We start from the raw sequence: 14,572 nt of genomic DNA on the forward strand, positions 1-14,572 counted from the left end.
TTAATTAAATATATTACTTATATATTACATATATTTCACTGGTCACTGACTAGTAGTCAGGTTTGGTTAAATTACATTAATTACTAAAAAATATATATATTATAACATACGATTATATGCATATTATAAAATGAATGGCATTGTAGCATATTTGAGGTCGTTATGGTTTCTTTGTATATTCTTTATTATCTGTTAAATTTAGTATTGTTCTCAACAAAGTAGTGTGTATTTTAAACTATTAAAATGGGTGATTGTAAATTTCGCCCGAAATGAAAAAGTAAAAACAAAGTCTATGGTAAATTTCGCCTGGGGAAAATAGCTTAGTAAAAAAGGTACATGTAAATTCCGCCTGGAAAAATAAATATTTTTAAACTAAGCGTTCTGTGACTAATGTTTGAACGAATACGGAACAATCGTATTGCGATAGACGACAATCAATAACATGTCATATCTTACCAGCTGTCACATTGTGGATCTTATAATTGGAAATATCAGATTGAAATATCAGAAATTGTGTTCCAATAATATGGAAGTGATATTTTGATCAGTCTTTATTGTTATAATTATTACTACTTTTACGATTTTTAATAATTTTATATGATATACATTATACATGACTTATAATATGTGCTAATTATTGACGTAATATATGAAATATATATTTATTTAAATACCTACTTATAAACGATAATGATTAATCTATGTTATGTCAGTAATAATATGATTAATAAGACACATTCAGAAATTCGTTTATTAACAGTAAGTAATAAATGTATTGTTTATAAACCTATTGGCTCTTATACCTATACGGTTTTGATCGAAAAATACAAATAAAAGTAACTTTAAACTTTTAAACTTCATTAAGTATTAAGAATTTCTTATTTATAACTTTAGTTATATGTAGGAAGTGTTCATTAACTATCAATTTTTTTCGAGCGGAATTTACATGAGCCCATTAAAACTATGATATAATTACAATTTTGAATAAAGGTATGGTTAGATTTATTGTTATGATATAAAGATAATATTAATAAAATAAAATATTACACATTTTAATTTTTACAGCAATTTATATGATGACATTGTAATTCAATGCGATATAGGAGCAGTAATTAGCCGCAGTTGTCTTTCTACAAAGTCCAGCGTTATTAATTCTTGGATAGGTGTAGACCATTAAACATCTTAGAAACAAAATCATTCTCTTACGCTACATGTTTCAACCTATTGATCAACAAACAAAAAATCTATACTGGATATAATTTCCCACATGAGCTCTGCAATGACCAGAACAGCCATGGGTCAAATGAAAATGAAAAACTTTTTATTATCTAATTCGGTGGTGCCCAACCCGCTGTCCACGAAAGTATTCTCTGAGGCCCAATATACATTTTTAAAATAAAACAAAATATTCAAAAAAAAGTAAAATTATTAAAAAATACGATTTTTCTCGATTTATTAATTTTATTTTCGAATATTTTTAAGTATGCATTTTATGATTTAATATCGATATGACCCGTGCAATTACGAGTAAAAGAGCTTACTAATTAAATTTGCACATACAGCTTGTACCTCAATCTGTAATCTTTTCAAAAGTCAATACAATATATGAAAATAAGTCTAATATGTACCTACATGTATATTGTATACCTACTATGTGTAACAAACAAAATTATTTATTTATTTATTTATTTAAACGGGTAAGACCCAATTACAATTTTTTAAAATTTAATAACAATTTGTGACTTAAATCTAATAAAAGAAATACAGTAAATGTATAGTATAAATAAAAAATAATAATATTAAAAGCTATAAAACAATATAAAAATATAATAAGGACAATAACAATATAAGTGACAGAAATAGTTCACAAATACGCAATAAAGTTACAAAAACATTCAAAAGAAGGAAAACTAAATAGATCTATTTGGACGTCATTAGTTATTTTCATTAATCTATTAATAGGTGAACAAAGTGCGTAATTAGTTCTTTGTAATGGAATATAAAAAGTATTTGCAGATCTAGTACGACAATGAGGAATAATAAAATTTAAGCAGCTGAGTAATTCGGGACAATTTAAAAAACCATTTACTATTTTATATAGAAATTTCAAATCAATGATTTTTCTCCTTGCCGCTAGAGTGGTCATATTTAATTTGATTAATAACGGTGTATATTGTGAGTGAGGTTTACGTGGTATATTGCATTTGTAAGAGATAAAACGAAGAAAACGATTTTGAATAGCTTCTAAGCTCTGTGTATGAACCACACTAGAAGGTGACCATACGACGGAGTTGTATTCCAGAGAAGAACGCACTAGAGAAAAATACAGAATTTTTAAGGCATCGGAATTAGTAAAATCTTTACAAGTTCTATTAATGAAACCTATTATAGTAGATGATTTTTTAGTTATGTTTAGATAATGTTTATTGAAAGAAAAGGTTGAGTCAAAAGTAACCCCCAAATCGCAAATTTCAAAAATTATATTATTATATTAATATTGATATTATTAGTTCTTTTATATTTGGTCGCCCGCTCACATAATTGTGAACATAATTGTTTACCAAAGTGGTCCACTGAGGAAAAAAGGTTGACCATCACTGATCTAATTTATATATTTTTTTCAAGATGGTTTGAATTAAAATTTAGTAGTTCAACATGAATATAATTTACAAAAAACAGCATGTTTATTAAAAGGATAATAAAGTAGAAAATAATATATAGCTTAAAAAAGTACAAGGCAAGTGTGATGACTGTTCTGTCATAATTATTATCAATAGATTATTATAATAAATCTATTTTTACCAATAATTATAAAATAAATAAAGATTCCTTATTAAAATTTATCATATTATTTAAATATATCAATCATAGTTTATATCAGAAATTAAATTATTTCATAGAATAATAATATAATGATTTTCCTACATTAAATAAAATTTTAACTTTGAAGTCGTGAAATAAAAGTTTCCTTAACTACATAAGGCCTTTTAAATTGTACGTCACGTGTTCTATAAAAGTTGAGCATCAAACATGGTTTTTAAGTATAAGTTTATGTTTAAACTTTAAGCCACTTTTCACTTTATAAATATTCCATTTTAGTATAAATAAAATACTTACTAATTTATTCAATTTTATTAAATCATAATGTTTTCTAGTAAATAAATTATCTTTTATTCTTTTAATTATATTTTTGTATACGATGATTGCCTAACGATTAATATTTTAACAGCATAAGTAATACATACAGTATATAAATAAAGTTAGAATTGTTCACAATTAATAACAATTATTTAAATAAAAAAGCCAGCCTCTAACGTAAAGGCAATTATTTTGTTAAGGGCGGGTTCAGATTCAGAACTAATAATGAAGTAAAGGTCTACGGTGATATTTAGAGATTTTATGGAATTTAACAAAATTACGCGTTTCGTGCGCAGAGAGAGCTATTCGGAAATAATGTGGGAGATATCAAAAGATCTTTCTGAAAGATGTAAGGTAGATATGATAGTTGACCAATGATACCTAACCAATGGTGAAATTGTGGGGGGAAAGTGCCGCCTCTGATAATTTTTTGAGAGATAAGGATAATTTTGCCCCCCCCCCAAAATAATCCAACAGTACAAATAGCACCTTTTATTAATGAACTCTTATGGGTATTATTTAACAATATTGGTACCTAGTACCTGCTACCTAAAATTTATGTTAATCTAAACCATAAAATGAGTTTAAAGACTTTTGTAAAATCAAATAATTAGATATAGTGTATAAAATACATACAATAAAAATATGTTTTAACTGGTAAGGGGAGGGGTGTCAGGATTTTGGTAGTAATAAATATATTATATTGCCCCCCCTTAGATTTTTTCCCAGTTACGCCACTGGATATGACAGAATTTTTTTGTTTTTTAAATTTTTTTAATTTATCTTATACATTTCATCATATAACTCATTATAATTTCAAGAGTTGTTTAAACCCTATTTGTAGATATGGGTTGGTAAAAATGTGTGTCCTGAACGTAAATGATTAAATTGTACAATAATAGATCTAGGTAGATTTAATATGTCGAACCATATTTTATGTTGAATATTATTATTATTATATCTGGAAAAAAAAATCTGCTGAGAAATTTCCCCAATAAGAGGTCCAAAGATTTGTGGTAACAAACAAATGGAATGAAATCTGTGCGCAGATGTTGTATAAGAATAGGACAAATTAAATTGAACGTGAGTTTGGGTAAACTAACAGCTTCCTCATAACCATATATTCCAATGTGACTAAGGGTTCAAAGAAATTGAATTGTGTAATTTGATTAGTGGAGTTTGGAGGTGATTTGTTTTATGCTAAGAACTAGAGGAGATACGTGGGATTTAAAATAATTGAAATTAAGAGATTTATTTATGTATACAGTGAAACCTTTAATGGATACCTATAAATAGCGGACACCTACGAATAGCGGTCATTTTTATGGGCACATGAGCATTTTTACCACTTTTATATAGGAAAACCTCTAAATACCGGAGACTTTTATGGCAATTTAATGAAAATTTTTATCGTAAATGTAGAATTATCATGGAATGTCCTAATAAATATCCATCCATATAATCTAATCTTACTACTATACATTATTAAACTATGTACAATTATAGTTTATCTTATTCGTCCATTATTGCGTCGATGAAAACATTTTTCTAGTTAGTTGATGTTATCCTACTCGTACTTAGTTGTGTTTGTGATTCCATTACATAGGAACGTATTCTTAAACTTGAAGTGTGCAATGGCTAGTAAACGAAAAAGATTTAGTCTGAAAGAAAAAATTAAGGATCTTGAATTTTGAGCATATTATACGAATATGGGTGTTCATGCGTTATCAGACAATTTTAGTGTTAGTAAAATATAAATCACTGTTATCATAGGTAATAAGATAGACTCTCTTTACTAATCTTGAGCTGAAAAGGGAGAAGAGAATCGAAAATGGACAAAGCTTCAAAAAAACAGAAACTTCTGTTATCGACAATGAAGTGTTTAATTGGAAATAAGAAGCCTACGAGAGACACTGGCAGTAGTGAAGGGTGTGAGCAAATACACTTCTTCTATCGATATACAGAACACTTCATTGTTCTCCAATCCAGTTTAATTAGAAAATGCCTTGATAAACAAGATAACTATGCACCAAGGTCTTAAACAAGTTAAAGTAACAGATTTTTTTTTCAATAAATATTAATGTTTATCTTAAAATTATTTTTATTTATATTTTCATTGATTTTTTCATAAATAATATATCATAATTTTAAATTATAATTTGTACAGTTAATATTTGCATTAAAATAATACTAATATCATTATTATAAATACTATATAAATAATAAATATTGTACATATGTAGTTATTAATTTCTTCGAGTTATTTAAATTACGGATTATTAAATACATTAAACATTAAACATTATTAAATAACGGACAAAATTATGGCAACCGAGATATACGATATTTAGAGGTTTCAGTGCATATTATAAAATAATCGGAATAAACTCGTTTTGCTTAATTTAATCTTTAAAAATTATATATATGTGTTTTTAACAATTGTGTGTATTGTACTCCATGTTTGTCGAATCTAAAAAGAATCTCAATTTATGTAAATTTTTATGATTTATTAAGATAATTGCTGAAGTGATGGTACTTCAAAAAGTCGTATAATCTCAATATTTTTATGATTTGACCTATCAGCATAATATGGGATTAAATTACAAAAACTTATAATTGTTTATATTCTAATCGTTTATACATTATCAACAGGAAGGGACTTAATAATGTAATTGATATTATAATTAAGTGAAAAGTACGTTAAAGATTAATGATACCTATTTATTATCTAAAATTAAATGTATTTAATTTAATAACGATATTAAGAAAATTGTAATTAAAAGGAGTATATGTTAATCATTCGTATAGTATGTATTAATACATTTATAACATATAAGTACCTAGTTCGTAGTAACAGCCAACAATTCATCATTTTATACTTTATTATAATACAAGTAATATTTTTTCTATATATATTTATATTATCAACTATGTTAAAAAACTAACATACAAATCAATAACTCCCGTCTCATATGACACATATATCAGGATCTTATTACACTCGTGATTTATTATGTACCTATTTGTTTATGACGATAACCTGGCTTGTACTAAAATACGAAAATGTTTCATTCCTACTTATTTGTTTATAAATATAGTACCATAATAGGTTTGCATAAATTACTGTTAATATAATATACTTATTTTATGTTATAAAATATTTATTCATTAAAATAAAGTAAGAAAAAAACAATTAGAAAATAATTGTTAAAATTGTAATATGATTCGAACAAAATGTTTATTTAGCGAAATAATAAAAAAATTATTTGCTTGTTACAATATTTTCATGAGGATTTTCTTTTTTGTTCAACATTTTCGAATAACTTTCATTAAACTTAGTGGGTTAGATACACAAAAAAAATTTGATTTTTAACGATTACAAGGTTATTTTAAATAAATATTTTTCCACCATATTAATCGCTTAAGGTCGTTTATATTGAATGGAATGTTCCATTATTTTTATCTCCCCAGTTTTACCAAACATAACATCATTAATGTTTATGATAGTATATTTATAGTAGGTATATATTTTGATCATTTTTCAATTATTTTTTCCGTATTGTTTTTTTTTTAAAAATTATGAAAACATTTTTAATTTTTTTTATATTAGAGCAATAATCTATATTTAGATGTACATCGAAATATAACATTTTTTGATAGGTAGTATGTTATCTGAAATATTGTTCAAGTTATTATGAAATTTTCTAAGTGTTATATAATTTAGATTAAATTGAAATTAATTCCGCTAAATCAGGCAATAACTCTAATTAATTAATAAAAAAATCCTAATTCATATTTTACAAATCATACAATGTTTCAATTACAATTATGCATTTTATAACAGTAATAATCATGATTCATGATTTTTGCATTCTTGTGCAATTAAATATATTCTATTTTTATTTGACAAATATTACATAAAACGCGTATTACGGTAAACTTTATGAAAGGTATATTATATTTTTTATTTCACAATATTATTGTCCTAAATAATTTACATACCTATTTATTATTATCAAACTTCTGCTAAATCGTGTAACATAAACCAAAATATTTAATCGTCTATTCGTTGGTGTCAGTAAAATTATAATAATTCGTCTCGAAGCATCAGTTTACACCTAGAATTACAGGAAATGACAGTGTAGGATGTAAGTGGTTTCAAATGGTTTATAGCCGAAGGCTTACATAAAATCCCGGTTTAAATATATCAATCCAGTTTGAATGTGGTTTAAAAATATCAAACAAGTTCAACAATATCAATACGGATTTGGAGCGTGAACTGGTCTCAAATATTCAAATGCAGCGTAACTGCGATGAACTCGTAAAATACATTTCGAACTTGTAATAAAAGTACATCCAATTACATGCTTTTACCTACTCGTATGTATATGTTGCGCACGAAATAACTATCATCGCACTGTTAACTTTGTAAAACGTAAGCAATTGTTTACAGTTAAAAGTTATTAATATTCAATATGTATTTAGACGTTTGTTGTATTCAACACTCAATCAGGTCTGATTCTAAATAGGAAAATTGAAATAAAAATACTATATATTGATGTATTATTAATTTATATTAATAAATATAACAAATATTTAGTTTTGTTCTATACTTGAACACGAAAAAAAAAGCCTGTATTTTTATTAATTTTATGCTAATTTACTTGTAAAATTTATCAAATATTCCTACTGTGGATACTTAAAACAAAATTTCATTTGAATAAAGAATATTCCAAAGACAAAAATTGCAATACTATCGCGGCATGCCGTGTTAAAGTCTCTGTTGTACTTACGACGTCAGCGGTGGTATCTCAGTATTTAACGGCACATGTGTCAAGTTCTATTACAAATTCAAAATTTAAGTGTGTCGACTGACGTACGCAGGATATGTAATCTCGTTTACGTGAATAACTTTTGAATTATTTTAAGTCGTCAAAGATTCTTTACGTTTTGTGTTTTAATAATACCCGATTCAAACAACCAATTTCTACTTCGAATTTCCGTTGCTTTTTGTTTCTAAGGTATTGGTTGATATCATGTATAAGTAATTAATTTCGAAATTGAAAATATTTTTCAATCTTTTTCTATTTAAAATCAAATCCCGCCGTTTACCACAGCATGCTGTTCCCACGATGTCAAATGAAGTCCGTTATGATTTTTAGTACTTACTAATTCAAAATCAGCCTTTTTATCCGTTCCTTAAAATGTCGACCTTGGACTTAAATAAAATTATTTCAAGCCACGAACGGCGTTAGACTTGGTCAACTTTTACACTGGAAGGGTGTATTTTTTATACGCTTCGGGCATTATTCGCGATCTCTATGTCACAATAACACCGATGATCGAACGCCATTTTGGATGGATTTTTTTCGGCGTATCGACATTATCGAGACTTTGGATACAATCGCGCCGACAGTTAGTAACGGTTAGGCATATAAATAATGGTTTAGGTATATACACGCCGTTTGCGAAAAGGCGGCGCATTATCAACCGTTGACCGCTGACCGTCGTCAGCGTAGTTAACATGTTATAAACCACGTGACGCGGGCATAGGTAAACGTCGGAGGAGGAAGGGGTGGGGAGGGGTGGCGCGCGGTGAAATGATTAGAAGCACCAGTCTGTCTGGTACATTCCTACCGCCAACGACCGTCAATAGCCAGGCCGCCGCCGGTGCGGACCTGAAGGCATTCCACGCGCGGCGGCAACGCGATTTGCCCGTCCGGCCGACTCTACGATGTACACTAGGTATGTATATAAAATACGTTTAACATGTACATATAATATATTACGTTCGGTGTACATGGAGAGTTTATTATAATACGTGTTCACGTCCGTCGACGCGGATATTATTATTATTATTGCGATGACGATCCGTGAGTGTGCGCGAGTGTAAGAGAGAGATAGATAGGGACAGAGACGGCGGTGCTGCTACGGAGTGAAGTCGAAAGATCGACGACGAGGAGGTTTTCTCGTACGGCGCACACAAACGAGCCGGAGATATTTATGATTGCATATACCCCGAAATATTATTATATATTATTATTCGGAAAACGAAGACGCTACGGGGCGGAGAAACGGGTGGAGGAGAAACGACTTACGGACGCGGCAGTGGCGGTAACATGATGATACACGCGCGCGTAAAACAATAATAACGACGATAAAGATAATAATGGTGCGCGCGCGTGTATGCGTGTGCGTGTATGCGTGTGCGTGTATGCGTGTGCGTGCGTGTGTGTGTGTGTGTGTGTGTGTGTGTGTGTGTGGTGTGTGGTCGAGTGTATTATATACGTTTTTATTGACGTGTATATGTTTGTTTTAAAAAATCGTATATAACGCACAGAGTGGTCGAGTGGGTGGTCCGGCAGCAGCGCAGCATCGGCAGCCGCGTGTGTGTTTTTCCCTTCTTCTCCGTCACCGCCACAAATGATGATAACTCGTTACCGAACCCGGGTAGACGTCGTCGACAGGGAAGAGTACGCGAGAGTGGGTTAGAGACGAGGACGAGGAACGACGACGACTACAACGACGACTATGACGACGACTACGACGACGACTCTTTTTGTTTACGTATGGACACACGCGCGCCGCCGCCGCCGAGAAGACCGCGGTCGGAAAAACGTCCGTAACGGAGATACGCCGCCGCGCAGACTCGCTCGTGGACCGCCCTTTGATGTACGCGCTCGTGTACGCGCGTGCGTACGCGTCCGGTAACCGCTAATAATACGAGTAAGCCACCTGCGCCTGCCTTATATCCCGCCGCCGCCGCGTCACGAATATATAATATATATATTTTATTATCCGACTCCGTCTCCCGATGGGTAATTGATTAGATTTATATACACAATAATAATGATATAGAGACGTAAGTCCGCGTGTGGCACACACGAGTAGGTATGTCAGATACTCTCCGTCTCATTTTTTTTTTCTTCCGAGGCCGGTAGGAGGTAATTACCAGAGTGTACACACATACATTCATTCGTTGTGTAGTTTATGCCTGCCCCCGCGGGTCTTAACCCACCCGTTCGTGCAACGTACCCGGATTCACTTAATCCGTTCCCGCGATCCCTGCACGCAACTCTTCGTCACGCGTCTCGTCGCGGTCATTGAGTAAAACAAATAAGACTACACGCAGACATCGCGTCGTCTACTCGTATCACCCCGTGTCGTTTACAATACAGCCTTCGCGTCTTCCACTAGTCGTACGACTGACCGCCGCATGCGCGGTACGATCAGAATACCACGCGACAGCGTATGTGCATGAAAAATACCGGACGATTCGCGGTAGAAAAGTTTTTTCCGCCCGAGATTTTCTGTAATCCTTACGCGATCGTTGTCGCATGAAATTCTGATCATCGTCCTGTATACAACATACAAAACATAATATACCTCCGACAACGGTCCACCTGCCTTTACCTACCTGTACCGATCGTATAAATACACGCAAATCTTTGTCGTCCCGAAAAGTTCGTTGTATAATATTGTGCACAATTGTATTATTGGTAGGCTCACCGACTGTATGGAAAAAACAACGCAATTAATGTCATATTTTTTTCCCCAGTAATAAACGAGTACTTGCTGCATTTATTACACATACGATATTACTACAATTTGTTGTTTTGTTTTTGTTTTTTAAATAAGTATATATTTAATTTTTTTTTTTTTGTTCTCGTCGAAAACAATTTACTAGACGCAGTGTCGGTTCCCTTTAACTTTTTTATTTCATTTATTCTCAGATATTAATCCCACCTAGTTTAAGACGAGTTTAGTTACGCGTTGCACACCGAGATTTTTGATGATACACGATTACTGTTTTGACTATTTAACGAGTTCGATTTTCGCTTCATTTTTTTTCCCCCATGTTTTTACGTCTACATTTTCGTAACTTTAACACTGTGGGTTTCTCGTCTAGTAAATAAATTATTTTTATTTTACGACATAGCTATAAACACATAATTCATGTAACATTTATATTTCAGTCTAATAAAGTAAATTGCTATTTCTTAACATCGAATGTTGTATTTTTTTCAAATCGATTCCAATTACGTAAAGTTATTAAACTTTTAAACTACGAAAACCTCTGTTTTAGTAGTGTGATAAATAAACCTGATTACTAGGAGCAATATTGTACAAATAATTTGTAATTATATATCTAAATTACATTTACAAGCACTACAAAAACTTCACAGATGTGATGGACAAGGTGATCATATCTCGAAAATAATAATATTAATCATAACAAAAAATAATATCAATCTTATGAAATAGTAACTATAGTAACCAAAACTATTACATTTCAAAATTATTTATAAATGTAAATCATAAAAACTGTCGAGATTAAAAAAAAAATCTTAATGAAAAAACAATTGTCTGATTCGTTGTCAGTTGGAATTTGGTAACGGGTTTTTTTTTTATAAGAGAATTATTGTTTTCTCGGGAATAATAAAATCAGACAACCAATTATTTCTCATAATACCTATAATACAACGACGTAAATATAACGAGAAAATCGCATGCATTTTTTCTCTGCTATAACTTAAACAAAAAAAATAACCTCTATGAAACACAGTGTTACGATTTATTCTCTTGGCACCATTTTTCCGACCAATGTTTTCAATACTATAATGTCAGTATAAGCAATAAATTAATATCATATTAAGTCACATTAGCCATAGCCCTTTCTGTTTAGCCGTGACAAGTGGATGAACAAAATATATATATTTATACAGACACACACACACACAAGCGCTCGCTCGCGCGCACGCACGCATATATAATATGTCTTGTTGAATAGCGCCCAAATGGCTGGCTGGTTCTGTTGGTAATGTTGTTTTAATATACTCGGCTGGGCTCCAAGAAGTCTCATCGATAGAAAACCGGTAGTTAACTTTGATATACAAATTTAACATTTATCAATATTGTTATTAGATTTATTCATTAAAGCGTAATGGCCGTATTCCTAAGTAATATGATGCAGTTATAACTTATAATATATGCATTATACATTATAAAATACTGCAGTACTAGTATACGTTATACCATAATAACTCAATAACATTATTTTAGACACTATTTATTTCAATGAAAACTTTATTGCTTAGTCAAGTTTAAAAATATTCACGTGATTTCATTAACGATGAATATTTTTCGGATGACTAATAAATACATTTGTCATTAATTATTTTGATACTTACAATCATTATGATAAGCTATTATATATAATCTCTGACTAATAATTTTCATAAAATAAAAGTCTAAAATGAATTAGACTCCATGTATACTATATTTCCTTACCAATTTAAATCATAATGTATATAATAAATGATTAATATTCATCTAAAGATAAAAATGATAGTGTCATCCAATCGATTTCCAATACCTTATTTGATGTATCGGAACTAACATTATCTTTAGATTTTGGATGTTTCCTTTTTTCTTTTTTTTCATAAACACAATAATTTATATAAACACACAAGTTGAGATTATCTTTATTTGATATATAAACTTCGCATAAAGAATTTTTATTTTGCATTCACTCGACCACTGAACCATCTACAAATTATAAAACAGACCTTAGTTGTATTCAACAATTATAATTAAAAATTAATTATATATTTCATTATGATATTATACTTTAAATTTATGTATTAATTAATTTAAAGTATGAACTGATTAAGTTTTTTCTACGCATGTATAGGTAGTACCTATACAAGAAATTGAATTACAAATAAAAAAATTGAATGTCACAAAGCACTATATAGATATTTTTCAAAAGATAATTATATTTTAATTATCATAGTCAATATGATTTATAGAATATAAATACATAATATTTTTAAATCAATATTTAATTTGTTATTAAATATATTTATTCTTCATTACATTGTATGAATCGAAATTGAAATATTTACATTCTATCAATATAAATTCTAAAGGGTAATGGTTATATTTGTATGCATATTTATTTCAATGGAGAAATGATATTTATTACCCTTAGGTTGAATGAGTTTCTATGATCATTTTAGTGGTTTAATTACAGTGTCATTGTTGTATAATATTCATTCAATTTTATACAAACTGAATGTCAAGTGTTCTAAAAAAAACAACGTTATAATGTTATCAACTTTATACTTTCACTACTTGTTACTAAAAATAATTATCTTATGTTAATACAGAATGTTCCATTATTAAATATATTTTAAAATTTTTGTTTATAAAGTGTTTCATATTATGTCCTCGGGTAAAAATCGTTTCTTTTTGTTTGTCGGAATTTACAAATAAAAGAATATGTTTATTGTTTGTAATTTAATATGATAAATACAAATAAGTACCTCGGTACTTATAATTTCACATGTTGCGTTAAATATTGCATAATAAAATATTCAATGAATTTAAATATAGTAATACGGAATACCAGAGAAACTTATTGAGAAGATAAATATTTTGTTTTCATGTGTATATCTGTTTAGATATGTATAAAAATTTCTCTTTATCAGACTTTGGTAAAATACTTTTTAAAAGTACTTAGAATAAATACTCGAATACTTACAAAAATAGTATGCCGAATATGTATTCAAATATTTTATACAAATTGTATTCCGAATACATTATTTAGAATACTTCAAAAATATTCCCAATACTTTTAAAATACTTCTAGTTTTCATACTATAAAAATAATAGATGTCCACTCAACAGAAATATTTGAAATTGTAGGCTAAATATATGTTATTTTATTGTATTTTTATATTACATAACTGTTATAGTTAATGGTTTACAACAATAATAAATACCTGATATTAGCTTATACAAGATACGACGGAGAAGTAATAAAATTATTTAAAAAAGAGATGATTTAACGGTATTCGAAATACAGTATTCAGAATACTCGTTATAAGTATTTAAAATGTATTCCAAATACTTCAAAGTATTCTGAATACAGTATTCCGAATATTGTATTCGGTAACTATAACGGTATTGGTAACTACCCAAGTCTGCTCTTTATCCGTATACATATTTTTCATATTATTATGTTCAAATCGATTTGATCAAATTAAAGTGAATTGTTTAAGATTTGTGTACTCCATAAAGTTATTGTTCATAAATCAAATTTATATCATAATAATTTATATTATAGAGATTAATTTTATCTAGTATTCTCTTATCACTGCCTATAGCGATAATAAATTGTTTAATGAACATAATATTATTAATTAACTACATTTTTTTTAAAAAAAAATAAGAGTACTCACTAAAATTTCATAGAAATTATAATAGTTCAACTTCTTTACATTTATAAACAATGTTAAGCTTATTTAATTAATATAAAATGCTAAAAAACCATGTTAACTTATTATTTATATCATATTTAAAATTGAATAACTTATTCTAATTTTCAGCAATATTAAGAATGCATATATATATATATATAATATACATA

The 14,572-nt window shown here is 29.1% G+C and overlaps 1 protein-coding gene across 1 annotated transcript; it reads right to left on the reverse strand.

Moving 5' to 3' along the window:
- Positions 1-1,864: 1,864 nt before the first annotated feature.
- LOC112694240 lies at positions 1,865-2,476 on the reverse strand (the record flags this gene model as incomplete). The annotated part of the gene is made up of 1 exon (XM_025569646.1): positions 1,865-2,476. A coding segment is annotated over one exon (612 nt), but the record flags the coding sequence as incomplete, so codon positions are not given.
- Between the last annotated feature and the right edge of the window lie 12,096 nt (positions 2,477-14,572).

Source organism: Sipha flava, unplaced genomic scaffold, assembly GCF_003268045.1.
Source record: "Sipha flava isolate LNK unplaced genomic scaffold, YSA_version1 125_pilon_pilon, whole genome shotgun sequence".
Classification (NCBI taxonomy): domain Eukaryota; kingdom Metazoa; phylum Arthropoda; class Insecta; order Hemiptera; family Aphididae; genus Sipha; species Sipha flava.